General features: G+C 38.1%; 1 protein-coding gene across 1 annotated transcript in view; it reads left to right on the top strand.

The window, feature by feature from the left end:
* The window catches only part of c7h7orf57 (chromosome 7 C7orf57 homolog), a 44,771-nt gene that overhangs the window by 15,688 nt on the left and 13,374 nt on the right, over positions 1 to 15,709 (top strand). Inside the window, exons 3-5 of the mRNA XM_060827762.1 lie at positions 2,809 to 2,965; positions 6,323 to 6,459; positions 14,916 to 15,037. Of these exons, the coding sequence (XP_060683745.1) occupies positions 2,809 to 2,965; positions 6,323 to 6,459; positions 14,916 to 15,037 (416 nt within the window). The remainder of the gene's footprint in view (positions 1 to 2,808; positions 2,966 to 6,322; positions 6,460 to 14,915; positions 15,038 to 15,709) is intronic.

The raw sequence follows: 15,709 nt of genomic DNA, 5'->3' as shown, positions 1-15,709 counted from the left end.
AAGTTTCAGATTTTCGGTTCTGAGAGTGACACACTTTTCTAACTTGAAGAGCAAAAACAAACCTGAAATGCTCACCAACAATTACCTAACTGCTGTCCTGTCCCACATGATATCTGGTGCTATAAAAAAAGCTGTAGGCATGTAATCAGAATGTTAGGAGTGTGCTCTCCATGCAGAAGTCTTTAACCTGACCATTGTGTGGGGCGAGGGTTAATATTGAGATCTTTTTCTCCACAACATAGCCTCCCTTGCAGTACTAGTTCAGCTTCAGCGAGGTCATATCATGTAAAACAAAACCGTAGTTGCTGAAGAAACTCAGCAGGTGAGGCAGCATCTGTAGACAGAAAGCAGAGTTAACGTTTTGAGCCCACTGAATCTTGGGAAAGGAAAGAATAAGTGGATGATGGAGACGAAGCCCAAAAAGACCACATTAGGTAGACAAAGGAACGGATGATAAGTCACGAAAGGAGAAAAGCTGATAATAGGGACTAAATGGGTTCGCTGTGCTGAAAGCAGCCTCTATGATAACAGGGCCTTGTGTATGGGGGTGGTAGAGGACATGGAATGAGGTGTTCAGGTTCTAAAGTTATTGAACTCAGCATTGAGGCCTGAAATCTGCAGGGTGAAAAACAGAAGGAAATGAATAGACGGTCAGAAGCAGAGGTTGAGAAACAGAGGGGCACAAACACAGCAGGATCCCTAGTGAAAACTGAGATATAGTTTGTTCTGATATAGTATGATAGCTCCAGTCTCGTGCGATCTTGCGTTATAAGAAAGCTGCACAATAGCCCTGCCATTTAAACTACTGAGTCCGGAATCATGTTATAGCTAATACAGGTAAAGAGAGTTCGTGTTCTACAAATAACAATCTAAATTCTTCAATCGCGTTAAAACCAATTAACGTCGAAGAAACATGCATTTCTTCATGCGAATAGACTGTACTGTTCTTCCTGCTTTGCGCTGAATCTCACTGCAGCAAACCTGAGACTGAAATATTAGCCATTTTATGTAATTGTACTATGTTAAATTGATACATGGAATTATTGGTTGATTTTAAAATAGGAGTCATTTGGTCCAAATTGCCTTTGCTGGTTTTGTGAATAGCAACTCATTTTCCCATCCATTCTCCCATAATCATGCAACTCGTTTCTCTTCAGGTACCTAACCAGTGCCACTTGAAGGGTGAAGTTTTATTTGTGTCCACCTGAGAGGCAGATTAATTCTAGATATGAATCACTTGCTGAGTTAAAAAAAATTCCGTCATATCACCATTATTTCTTTTGCCAATCATCTTAAATTTGTCATCACTGGTCCTTAACACCTCTGCCAATAGGAATAATTTCTTTCTAGCTACTGTGTTCAGACCTGTCATAGTTCTGAATATAGGCGAAAGTGAGGACTGCAGATGCTGGAGATTAGAGTCAAGATTAGAGTGGTGCTAGAAAAGCACAGCAGGTCAGGCAGTGTTTGAGAAGGAAAATTGACGTTTCGGACAATACTGTTCTTGATGAAGGGCTCCTTCCTGAAACGTCAATTTTCCTGCTGCTCAGATGCTGCCTGACCTGCTGTCCTTTTCCAGCACCACTCTAATCTTGACGATAGTTCTGAATTTGTCTATCAAATCTCTTCTCAACCTTCTCTTTTCATAGGAAAATGGTCCCAAATTCTCCAATCTTACTACCTAAGAAATGTTCCTCATCACTAGATGTGTAAGTCTTTTCTGCCTTCTGTCCTTCCTAAAGTGCAGTGCCAAGATTTGGACATGGTATTCCTGTTGAGGCTACACAAATGTTTTGAAAGGTTCAACAGAACTTCTGCTTTAGTATTCTAAGCCTCCATTTATAAAATCCAGTATCCTGTATTTTCTCAACCTGCCATGTGGGCATTTAACAGACAATAATATTGCTGAAATATAGAGTCTTAGAGGTCTACAGCACAGAAAAAGGCTCTTCAGCCTATCGAACATACGCTAGTCAAAAATAACCACCAAACTATACTAATCAATTTTCCAACAGTTGGCCCATAGCCTTGTCTGCCTGGGCATTGCAAGAGTACTTCCTTCTTAAATGTTATAAGGATTTCATAATAATGTGGAGTCACATATAGGCTAGATCATATATGGATGGTAGATTTTCTTTGCTAAACAATATGGATGAACCCATCCAGGCCTTTTTAAAATGATAATCTGCTAGTTTGATGGCTAGCATTATAAAAATTGTTTTTTTATTCCAGGTTTATTTCATTTACTGAATTTAAATTTGCTAGCTGCCATGCTGAGATTCAACCTTAAGCTTCAGTCTGTTGGATTACGACTATTGTATTATAACTATTGTGCTGTTGTGCTCAGTTGTGAAACCAACTGTCATGTCTCAATGCTCATCCATGAGACCAGTATATTTAAACTATTTAATGAAAACACCCTGAAGAGTCAATTTCAAACAACATCATCTAATATTAGTAACCCATACATTCCATTTCATTTTTTAGATTTGCTTGGTTTTAAATGTTCTTTTGATAAACTGCTTCTAGGTTCTTCTTTCACTGAACAGTCTGTAATCCATTAAGGATGATCGGCTTTATTTTTGTCTAAGAATCACCTCCGGACATTTTCTGAAGGTAATCTGTAGACGTCATTTGTCATTTCCGACCGTGTGACCTTTCACTAGTTAACTTGCCAATGGGGCTCGAGTTACTACTTTCATGATTTTTACCATTCATTGTATTGACTGTTCCAGAAAATACTGTCAATGTAACTGCTGATATTGGGAGTAATGAACAATGATAATCACCATATTCTCCTTCTTTCAGGACAGTGCAGATGAAGCTTACAAGTGAGGTGTCTAATGACATAATTCAAGACAAGTCAGAGAGTGAGAATTATAAACCCTCCCCCACTCCCGTTGAAACAACTGATACACATTTGTGGGAGAAGGAGGAAATTCATGGTGACTCAGGAAACTGTAAGGTAAAATCTCAAAGCTCAAGAGCCCAGACATTCATTACTCTGAGCCCCTGCCTGATGAATAGCTCTGGCTGATGATCTCTATTGTCAATTTCAGAAGGTGTAGTTATAGAAATGCTTGTGATTTCACCTATTTATATTTTAATGAGTCTGGATGATTGAGTCTTTTATTACCTTGAAGTAAGTAGATATCTTTTTCACATAAGTAAAGACAGTGAGTAAATGACTTTATGAAGCGTTTGTTAATACATTCTGGCTCCATTGCTTACATATACTCTATAGTGGGTGAATGGGGATGGAAATGCTAAAGCCCAGCATGGCAAAGACTCTTCTCCTTTAGGTCAAGCAAATTCTAATTTTATGTTCAAAATCTACAAGAAAGCAACATATTTTCTTCTGTCTACACACTTACCCATAAAAGAAATACACAAGCACTTGTCTATTGTTTGAGCTGTAGAAGCTGTTTAATACATCCATTCAAAAAGACCATGCTATATGCTTATCGAGATCATTTGTGGTTTGTTGTCTCAATAAGTAATCTTATTAAAACGTATAAGATTCTGACAGAGCTTGACAGGGGAGATGTTGAGAAGATATTTCTACTACTGGGGAAACCTCGACTAGAGGGATAGTCACGGAATAAGGGGACACTCATTAAAAGCTGAGATGTGAAGAAATTTCATATCTGAGAGGGTAATGAATGTCTGGAATTCTCTACAGCAGAGAATTGTGGAGGCCAGATCAGTGAAAGTATCTAAAGAGGAGATAAAATGGATTTCTGAAGTATTAAGGAGTTGAGGGCTATGACAGAGAAATTGAGGCCTGGGGCATGCCAACCATGATCTTGTCGAATGCCTAGGATGTCTTGAGGTTTTGAGTGGCCCACTCCTGCACCTTAGAGTCATAGTATAGTAGAAGCCCTTTGGCCCATCAAATCTGCGGCAATCTATCCAAACATTATAGTTTCCAGCACTTGACCCATAAACCTTAAATGTTATGACATTTCAAGTGCTTATCCACTATTTTTATGTTCTTATTACAGTGTACCTTCCTGGACACAGTCTGCATAGGGCCTATGTAGTGGTCTACCTCAGCCCCTAGTTATTATTTTGGCTGTTTCAAACCCTCCTTTCTGGATTGGCAGGCTGACTGCACCAGGCAATTCTATCCCGCCCACCTCCAATCCCACCAATAACGATCCCATCTCCTATCACTTTCTCCTGAAGCAGATTTTCATAGTTCTTGTTACCTGACTCAAGGATGCAAATCCAGGCTCAATAACCCAAAAGAATAACTATTGTAAGAGATAGAATATTGTTACCTAGAATAAAGGAAATGTTAAAGGATTATTTTGATCCTATTTGTTCAATGGAAACAGGGTGTTTACCCACTGATATTCTTCAGGAATAGCATTTATTTCTATTTGCCTACTTTTCTGAGTAAACATCAGGAAGACCAGCCTAAAGTCAACAGAGCTTTTCATCAGAAACACATTTCATACCTGGTCAGTCAGCAGGAATGGGATCTGTACCAGAAAAGGGCATTATCAAGATTTATATGTTTATGTTTCTTTAGAGGCCAGAAGGAGACGTGTGTCAGTCAAAATTCTGGTCCAACTAGCTAACGGCTGGATTTATAAAATTCATGACTCATTAAAAACTACTGTGTGTGGAAAGAAAGGAAATAACTTTTCATTTCATGGATCCTCAGGGCCACACAAAGCAGTTCATGGCCAATGAACTATTTGGAAGAATAATTGAGTTGGTAAAGTAGAAACCACAATAATCTGTGCATGGCAATAAGCTAAATGAGTTGTCTTAGTGATGTTGATTGAGACATGAATGTTGACCAGGACATCAGGAGAAGTCTTCTATGTTACTTTGAATTTTCTCTTGAATCTGTAGATACTACACTCAGCAAGATCACATTATCAACGCATGAGAAGCAATAGCAGAACAACTGAGTGGTTTGAAGATAATATCACTGTGATGGAGTCGATAAAGTGTGGCACTGGAAAAAGCCCAGCAGGTCAGGCAGCATCTGAGGAACAAGAGAGTTGACGTTTCAGGCTTAACCCTTCATCAGAACTGGCCCAGTCTTAATGTAGAGTTAAACCCGAGACATTGACTCTCTTGCTCCTCAAGGCTGCCTGACTTGCTATGCTTTTTCCAGCGTGACACTTTATCGACTCTCACTGTGATGGAGTCTATCATGGAAGCTAAGCAGTTCAGTCTCATTAATTACAAGAGAGGTCTTAGTGAGAAGACCTTGAATGGCAAACTGGATATCACACCCAATGTGGAGAGGCTTAGTGATTCCATTGGTTTACTTGCCATGGGAAACGCATTAATTTGTCTCCACTCTAGGGTAACTATCTCACAACCAGATAATTTATTCCAGATCATAAATGTTATTAAGTTGGAACAGTACTGAGGTCAACAATAATTTACATTTTCACATTGCAGTCAGAAAACAAAAAGAATATTGTTCTCCATTAAACCAATAGGGGTGCTCACTATCTCATCATATGATTGATATTAATTGAATAAAATAATGGCGTCCCATTTTTAGCCCCTAAAGGAATGTGGGCTTTGTATTTATTGTATTTTTCCAGCTTACTAGAAGTCTTAATTCTTTTCAATTGAGAGACCTGAAAAAAGGGATTGATGCAGTTGTGTTAAGTAGTTTGCCGTCCAGTAGTGTTCTTCAGTGAAAAGTGTGTTGATGTTTGCTGTGACTGAACATTTCTTGAAGGAGTTGATGAGCCTTACAGTCTCATGGAAGCAGTAAAATTACCCTAGGATGCTACAAAGATTTTTATTATTTTAGCTATGGGAGTCATGATATAGACTCATCACATCAACAACAGCTCAGAAACTGCTTCTAACCAGATAACTTATTATGCTATTATGTCTTAGAGTGAAAAATGTGCAGTTTTCCATACCAGCAAAAATTTAGATCCTGCTCTAAAAAACATTGTCAGAGGTAACCCTGATTTTTAGGGACCATGCTTGTTATGGATAGATGAATGCATGAGCAATTTTCATGCTCAGCTGTGCCATTAAAGAAGATGTCAAGCCATTGGTAGGCATTTATACAGGGAGACAATGAAAACTTTATAGACTATGGATCATTTTGAGCAGTGATCTATTGAATAGCATCTTCAAAGCTTGGAAACCTGCCCAATCTTTCAATTGAAAACAATGTATCAAATAGAAAAATTAAGAACAGAGGAAATTATTACAATTAAAAGTTCAAGTTGAGATTCTCTTTATTTACTATAATTATTTTTCTTACTATTTTCAGAAATAAAGTGTGTTTCTAGATTATTCACTTTTTACTCTGATATAATTTGCTCAGTCAGGGACTCCTGAAGTTGATAATTTGGGACAACTGGACAAGAATTTTCCATCTCATCTTAAGATGGAGGACATGACCTTAAGTACTGAACCAAAGCAATGGTCAATGCAGTCTGGCATACCGGCTAATACAACGAGGTGAGTGCTGCAGATTATAACAGTGCTAAGGTATCCATAAGCAAATAAACATTTTCAACAGTGATCAGTTATTGTATAACTAGAAAATCATCGGACAGCAAACTGGAACAGCTGGAAATGTTTAATTTAGTGTCAGGCTTTTTCTGGAACATCAGCCATAAAAGGCAGTTTTCAAATTAACTGTTGCATTCTAAACAGGAAAGATTATAGTTTTTAAACTAGGAAGTATAAAATCTTATAACTGTAGTATTATATGTCATCGGTCTGTGTCTACTATGCTCTACTTAATGGATAGTTTGTAGCCATGCTACCAGAGAGGCCAGTGCAAAATGCCAGAGAGAATAGAAATGTCTGAAGGTGAATTCCCATGAGCTCCTCATATGTACTTCCTCACAGCGTTGTCAGAAGCCTAGAAAATAGACCTTCCTTCTGGAATTATAGAATCATCTTTTTTTTATGGTACAGAAGAGTCATTGGCCCATTGTATCCATGCCAGCTTATCCCACTCCCCTACATTTTCTCCATGGATCTAAAAATATTTTCTCCTCACATAATTATCCAATTTCTTTTTGAAAATCATGACTTAATTTGTCTCTGTCATACTGTTAAGTTGTGCTCCCAGATCCTAACCACTTGCTGTATGAAAACACTTTCTCAAGTCATCTCTGGTGTTTTTGCCAGTCATTTTAATTTGGTGCCTTCCAGTTTTCCAGAAAATTTGCCAATGTAACATTTCACCCTATTCAATCTGTTCAAACTCCTCATGATTTTGTATGCCTCTAACAAACTGCTCTCAAACATCTCTTCCCTAAGGAGAACAATTCATGTTTCTCAAGTCTATCCATTTAATTGAAGTCTCCCATCCCATGGAAGCATTATTGTAGATCTTTTCTGCAGCCTTTTCAATATCTTCACATCGTTCCTACTGTATTACCAGCATTGGACACATTACACCAACTGAGCCCAACCTACTGGTTTATAACATCCTTGCTTCTTAGCTCAATGCCTCAAAGCTCTGGATCCTGTTTGCTTTACTAATTTCTTTCTGCAACCTGACCTACAACCTTATCAAGTTATTTACTATTACCCTGAGGTGTCTCTGTTCTGGCACCTGCTTTAGAATTGTTATCCTGCATTTTATATTTCCCTGCTCATTTTTCCTACTAAAATGTATTACTTCATTCCTTCCCTTGTTAAATTTTATCTGCCACATATACACTCATTCCATCTACCCATTTTTATCCTTTTAAAGTCAATCGCTAGGCTCTTCACAGTTCACTGTACTTCCAAGTTTTATAACATCTACAAAGTTTGAAATTGTGCTCTTGCACAGCCAAGCCTATGTCATTAGTATAGATCAATATAGCAATTGCTAACGTCTGCAGAACCCACCATGGCCCGCTCTCATGTTCCAAAACAACCATTTACCATTGTTGTTTTTCATCACTTAGCCAAATTTGCATTCATGCTAGAATTAACTCATTTATTCCATTAAAAATGTTAACAAACTTGTTACAAAAAACTTTCTTGATTCATAGAATGATGACAGTGCAGGCTTCTACTTACAGCATATGAACTGCAGTGATTCAACAAGGCAGCTCACCACCACCTTCTCGAGGGCAGCTAGGAGCAGGCAATAAATGCTGGCCCATCAGCAATGCCCAGTGAATTACAAGTCCCACAAGTGAATTTTAAAAAGGCCATTTCATCCATCATGTCTGTGCTGGTTTGCTGAAAACAGCAATACACCAAGTACCAGAGAACAGAGCGTTTCCTCATTGTCCTTCCTTTGTGGATAATAATGCAATTCTCTCATGAATGCCTTGATTGACCCTGCCTGCACATCATTCTCAGGCAATTCATTCCCAATTCTAACCACTTGCAAAGTAGAAAACATTTCCTTATGTTGCCATTGCTTCTTTATCCAAGTAACTTAATTCAGTGCCTGCTGGTTCTTGATCTTTGAGAACACTTTCTCCCTATCTGTTCTGTCCAGGCTATTATAAAATCTTCTCTCAACCTTCTCTTCTCAAAGAACAACTGTGCCAACTGAGGAAGAGTCACTGGACCTGAAACGTTAACTTTAATTTCTCTTCACAGGTGCTGCCAGATCTGCTGAGCTTTTCTAGCAACTTTAGTTTTTAAACTGTCCCAACTTCTCCAATTTTCTACAAAACTGAAGTTTTTCATCACAGGAACCATTATTGTGAAATTTTTCTGCACGCTATCCCTTCACATCTTTCCTATGATATGGTGCCTAGAACTGGACAAATTACTCCAATTGGGGGGAACCTGTGCATTATTCAAGTTTAACATGACTTCCTTGTTTTTGTACACAAACCTCCAATTGATAAAGCCCAGGATGGTACACTCAAATGAAAGCAAAATAGTGCAGATACTAGAAATCTGAAACAAATGCAGAGAATGCTGGAAAAACTCAACGGGTCTGGCAGCATCTATGGAGAGAGAAATAAAGTTAATGTTTCAAGTCCAGGCTGACATTTTTTCAGAACTGCTATAATTGTGGATCCATGTTTCTACTGTCTGCTTTATTCTACGAGTCCTGAGTTTGCACACAAGTCTGTTGTGTAGCACTTAAATGCCTTTTGAAATTCCATGTATTCCATATTAACAGCATTACCCTAATCAACCCTTGCATTAGTTCATCAAAAAGCTCTCAAGTTAGTTAAACAAAATTTACCATAAACAAATTGATGTTGGCTTTTCTTAATTATTCTACATTGCCCAAATAGTTTTTATTTTGTCCTGAAGATAAATGTGAGGTGCTGCATTTTAGGAAAGCACTTATACACTTAACGGTAGTGTCCTAGCGAGTGATGCTGAACAAAGAGACCTTGGAATGCAGGTTCATAGCTCATTGAGAGTGAAGTCGCAGGTAGATAGGATAGTGAAGGCAGCGTTTGGTATGCTTTCCTTTATTGGTCAGAGTATTGAGTACAGGAGTTGGGAGGTCATGTTATGAATGTACAGGACATTGATTAGGTCACTTTCAGAACATTGTGTGCAATTCTGGTCTCCTTCTTATCGGAAGGATGTTGTGAAACTTGGAAGGTTTGAAAAGATATACAAGGATGTTACCAGGTTTGGAGGATTTGAGCTATAGGTAGAGGCTAAACAGGCTGGGGCTGTTTTCACTGGAGTATCGGAGGCTGAAGAGTGATCATTTCAGGTTTATAAAATCATGAGGACATGGATAAGATAAATAGACAAAGTCTTTTCCCTGGGGTGGGTGAGTCCAGAACTAGAGGGCATAGGTTTAGGGTGAGAGGGAAAAAATATAAAAGGGATCTAAGGGGCAACCTTTTCACACAGAGAATGGTACGTGTATGGAATGAGCTGCCAGAGGAAGTGGTGGAGGCTGGTACAATTGCAACATTTAAAAGGCAGCTGGATGGGTATATGAATAGGAAGGGTTTGGAGGGATATGGGTCAGGTGCTGGCAAGTGGGACTAGATTGAGCTGGGATCTCAGGACGGCATGGATGAGTTGGACCGAAGTGTGTGTTTCCATGCTGTACATCTCTATAACTCTAATTATTGTTTCAAAATGCTCTCCCAGCACCTAAAGTTAAATTGACTCGTCTGTAGTTGCTGGGCTTAGCTTTACACTTTTTTGGAATGCTTTTTGTCACATTGCAGTACTTTAGTCTCCTTTATCCAGTCCTGGTGCCTTATCAATTTTTCTTGAAGATGTTGTGCACAATGCTACCTCCTTACCAATTCCAAACTCTCAGCTGCCTGAACGACTACCTCTTTCACCCTGTCCTTTCAAATACCTTCTTCCTTGGTAAAGACAGATGCTTGATGGTAACATGAAAGGATTAATTTAATATCTCAGTCATGTGCGTAAATCCCCTTTTTGGTCCATCAGTACCTCCTTTTTTTTCGCTTTTTTACTATTCAAATGTCAACAAATGGTTTTTAAATTCCCTTTTATATTAGCTTCCAGGAGCTTCTCTTCTCTCTGCTTCTTTTATTTGCTTTCTTTTTTTTTCATTTCTCCTCTGAACTTTCAGTTACCAGCCTAGTTTTAGGTTAGATATTATCCACCTGGCATTTCTTACAGATGCACCTTTTCTTCTTCACTTTGATCCCTGTGTTTTTTATTATCCAGAGAGCCCTGAATTTTTTGGTTCTCTCTACCTACTTTATGGTGACATACCTTGACTGTGTTCGAGAGTGTGGTGTTGGAAAAGCACAGCAGGTCAGACATCATCCGAGGAGAAGGAGGGTCGACGTTTCAGGCAAATGCCCTTCATCAGCCCCTCACTTTCGCCTGTGTTCAAACTATCTGTTCTTTAGGTGTGGCCTGTTGTTCAGTTATAATCTTGCCTGTCTTCTATTAGTGAGATCAGCCTGTGTTCTCAGTCTTTACACTTTAACACACAAGAGATTTTCATCCTACCATTTTGGGGGAAAGGAAATTTGGGGGATATTGGTGGAGAAAATTTGTTGTAATGGTAGACAAAAATGGGTTAAGCACTAAAGGATTTTTTTTTAAATGGGAAGTTGTGTTTCTTAGCCTTAATTCATTCTTTATTACTGTCTTGTATACTAACTGTTCAATGCAGGTCTGTTCTGGCATTGAGCCAAAATTTTAGCAAGTTTTGTTTCTAAAGTAGTTGCTTGGTTTGCACTTTTATAGTTGTCTTTCAATTTTGTGTTCCAAAGAACAGATTATAGTGCACAAATGACTATAGATGACATTGATGAATAATGTTCAACATGTTCACATGATCTGATATCTTTTCTCTCAGAGGGTCGTAAGTGTTTGGAACTCTCTTCTCCAGAGAGTGATGGAGGCAGATTCATTGAATATTTTTGAGACAGAGTAGATAAGTTCTTGACTAACAAGAGAATCAAAGGTTATCAGAGGTAGGTGGGAATGTGGATTTGAGGCCACAATCAGATCAGCCAAAATTTTGTTAAATGGCAGAACAGGCTCGAGGACTGAAAGGCCTACTCCTGCTCCTAATTTTTATGTTCATATATTCTCTGCCTGTATTTGAATGGAGGTATATTCTTAATATCTTGATTAGATTTGTGCACAGAGAAATTCAGAAATGAACATGTTCAATATTCATCACTGAGATCACCAATAATAATTTCCCCTCAATTGAATTATTTGTAAACATCATTTTGAAGTGTACTGGGCTAAGATATAAGGGACAAGTCAAGACAGTCATAGGATACTGCCCACTGGCCCGAATGAGTGCAGCTCCAACAATGCTGAAGAAGCTCGACATAATCCAAGACAAAGCAGCCCACTTGATTCACCACCTTAAAACTTTACTCCCTCTGCCACCAGTGCATTGTTGCTGCTGTATGTACAATCTACAAGATGCACTGCAGCATGTCACCAAAATTCGTCAAACAGTGCCTTCCAAATCCACAACCTCTACCATCGAGATGGGCAAGAGCAACCAGGCTTGGGACCACCACTGTCTGTGAAGTTCCCCCAAGTCACATGCCATGCTCACTTGGAACTGTGTCAGTTCCCCATTTCTGTTGCTCGGTGAAAGACCTGGAGCATCTCACTTACAATACTATTGATGTAATACACCACATAGCCAGCAATGGGTCAAGAAAGCAGGCCACTTTTTCAAGAGCAATTAGTGACTTAGATTAAATTCTGGTCTTGCCAGGAATGCTTACATTTCAAGAACAAAAATGAATTAATTATCTCTAAGATCTTAAACTCTAAATGTTCCCCTGTTGTTGTTATTTGTAGAGGCCAATATTTTAGCTATCATACTTTCTGGCACAGGACATAGCTCTGGATGCAGACTGCATAAAACACTCCTCCTAATTTTCAAAGCTATTAACACATAAGAAAAATAAACAGAAAGCCTGACCTATATTGCACATGACTGGAGAAAAATAATAACATCCAGCAGCAGTTTTTAAATGTTGCAGCCAATCCTTTAAAGGGCAAGTTGTAGCAATGATTTAAAAGTTGATTGATTGCTTACAATGTTACTACAGAGATATCTGGGCAATACTACAACTTTAGAATGTAGTAGTTGATGGATCTGCTGGGTTAAGTGCACCAAATGAAGGTGGCTCATTTTGAAAATAAAGACTGTCATCTCATAAAAGTATACAAGAAAGATGCAAAGAGGAAGGTGGGACAGTTCCTCATGCAGCTGGCAGAGCAATGTTTCCAGACCTACATCTAACAATTGCTGACGATGTATCAATAGTGGCAGAGTCACTGGATATGTTGGTGAAGTAAAGGATGGAAGTCATAACAGGGGCAACTCCTAAATATTTATAGTGGCTGCATGGCCCTCTGGACATTCCGGGTGTTTATTTTTAAGTTCAGTTGACTTATTTCTCAGTAAAGTAGATGACTTAACATAAACACGGGAACACTATCATTCCCTGTTGATTGCATAACCATGTTTATTTGTATTAATAGTTCATGCCCTAGCAGGGACTCATTTTAGCAGAACACTGTATTAATGAAAGAAGCTGAACAAATGTTTTTGAGGAAGAGTCTAGTGTAATTTTTGGCACATGTCAGTGTTTATCAATTTTCTCATTCTTGCAGCTTGCCTGTTAATACACTCTTCACCCATATTGCTGTTAGCTGAATGTACTGTTGTATGACCAGAAAATAGGAATGTATGAGTGTTTAGATGGAAAATCTTGTCTTAATAAATTTGGATCAACCGATCTTTTGTAGTTCCAAAAGATCAAAATGTATTTCTTACTACATTTTTAATATCAATGCGAAAATATAAAACTCCACCTTTGATAATGTTTGAACGAGAAAGAAATCATGGAAAACACAACAGAGATTTACAGGGGAGAAATTTGTTCATGTGACATGCTATAGAGTTGCTTCAAAATCCCTAGGGCAGGTGGCCGGGGCATTGTGGAAACAAGCCGTCATCAATGATTTTTTAAAAAGTGCTCTGTAAACAAATTTCTTCACTTAAATGTTTGTAAAAAATGGAATAAAAAATATTAAAGAAGGAATGAAAGAACTTAGCAAATTCCAACATGGACTTAGTCATAGTGTTCTCATCTCTGAGTCAAATGGTCATTGGTTGAAGTCACACTCCAGGTACTTGAGCATATATTCTAGGCTAATATTCAGTGCAAAATAGAGGGGATGTCTTACTTTAAGAAGTACTTTCTTTCCAATGAGAAGTAAAACTGAGACTATAGCATGTGAGGTATCAGTAAAAGATTCCACAGCAATATTCAATGAAGAACAGGGGAGATGCTCTGGCCATTGTTTATCCCTGCACCAAAACCACTATCAAGACATTAACTAAAAAGCTGTTGTGGAAGGTTCGTGTGCATCAATTTGCTAGTAAGTTTCCCTATGTTACAACAGTGACTACACTTCAGAAATGCATCATTGTCTAATGCTTTGGGACAAACGGAAAATGTGAAAGGTGGTATACAGGAATATGGGGAAAGGAAAGGCTATTAAGCCCCTTAAAACTCTTCCTCCATTCAATTGGATCATGTCCAGTTTGATTTATCAGCTTTTACTCTATATTCATTGACATTGTTGCTTAACAAAAATCTGAAAATTTCAATTGGCCAGTACCCACAGTTTTTTTGGGAAGGAACTTTCAGTGGTGAAAGTGTTTCCATTCAGTCATGCTGAATGGTGTACATATGGGGTATATGGGAAGCAGTAAAGAACATCCATGCCAATATATACAGGAGAAAAGATTGGGTGCAACCTAAACTGGTTAGGTTGAACTGATTATTGTTTGTTCCAGAAAGGCTACAATTATTCTCATGAATATACAATAATGGTGAGAGGTCTACAGCTGGAGGAAATCCTCTCACATTGGCATAGTCCAGCAGAATATTGATCTATGATTCCATGCCTATTTCCCCAATCTTGCTCACAAGTAGAAATATTACTTATTGGGCCAGATGTCAGAGGAAAGCTAATGGATTCTTCTGTGTGTGAGCCACTTCCAATAGAATAGACTAACCAGCTAGTCTGCTGTGATGATGAACAGTTGATTTATAGGGAAAAAAAGATTAAATGTTAGTAATCCACAATTTTAACATGGTTAAAGTTAAACATTATGTGTGTGCAAATACGAATCAATATCTAGTTTCTAGAAATAGCTGTTTTCAAAAAGGTCAGTTTGAAATTTCACCTATTCCCCAATAAATTGGAAAATTAATTAGTCATGTGGCAGATTGATGAATTTCACTTGCATCCAGCAAGATATTAAGTAACAATATGATTGAATTTGTTTGTGATACTGTCAAATAGATTGAAATATCTATTGTTTTGTCACATGATTATTTATAAATACTTCCACAATATCTTCTGAAATATGTATATATTAGTCTCAATGACCTACTGTTTATAATATATGTCCTAGTTCAATATTTTATATTGTAATTATTTGTAATTAAAAGTAAAAACATTTTGTATTTGATTTTCCGAAGTTACAGATTTTCCCGCAGAAAGGAACCACCAGTTAGCATGCAAAAGTTGCTAAGTTTTGGCTATGCTGATGATTGGTTTTCAGAACGTAAGGATGTGAAGAGCAGCAAAGAACAAAATATGGGTACTGTATCATAGTTCACCAATCCAGAAAACTACATTCCTCTGATTGGTCATATCTTGCAAATTGAGGAACTTTATGATGCATCTGCAACATTGCAATGTAATTTTTCATCAGGGACTAGAAGAAAATGAGTTTTATTGTATGTGCTCAGAGAAATGACTTAGGTAGTTGAGGCAGTATTGGTTTAGACTGAAAATAAGGGTGCTACTACATATGTAATAAAATGGTTTTGATCTCTGACAATTTTAAAAATGGTGGCAGACATTTTGATGTTGTACTTGGAAAGCCTTTAGACAATAAAACAAATAATGCAAAGTTTGCTCCCTACATATGTCATGCAGTGTATGGAATATTGAGCGCAGGTGCCTGAGGCTAGGAAAATGGCATCATGAGAAAACAAGGAGAATATTGTAGGTCTTTGTAGCAAGGTTGGCCCTCCTTTGAATCTTGAGTGAGCAATTCACCACCAGACCCTGTCTCCTATTCCAAATGTATCCAAGGTAGATAAATTCTAAGGGACTCACCCACACTGTAGAAATAATTGGAGTGTCAGTTACTGCACGTCCCATATTTTCACCCCCTGAACAAAACCAGAGCACCAGTAAAAAACAAGCTTATAGCCTACAATTAAAGCAAAGTACTGCAGATGCTGGAAATTTGTAATAAAAATAA

This window comes from Hemiscyllium ocellatum, chromosome 7 (assembly GCF_020745735.1).
Source record: "Hemiscyllium ocellatum isolate sHemOce1 chromosome 7, sHemOce1.pat.X.cur, whole genome shotgun sequence".
Classification (NCBI taxonomy): Eukaryota; Metazoa; Chordata; class Chondrichthyes; order Orectolobiformes; family Hemiscylliidae; genus Hemiscyllium; species Hemiscyllium ocellatum.
Note: the sequence above shows the minus strand (reverse complement) of the source record. Positions and strands in the feature narration are given on the sequence as shown.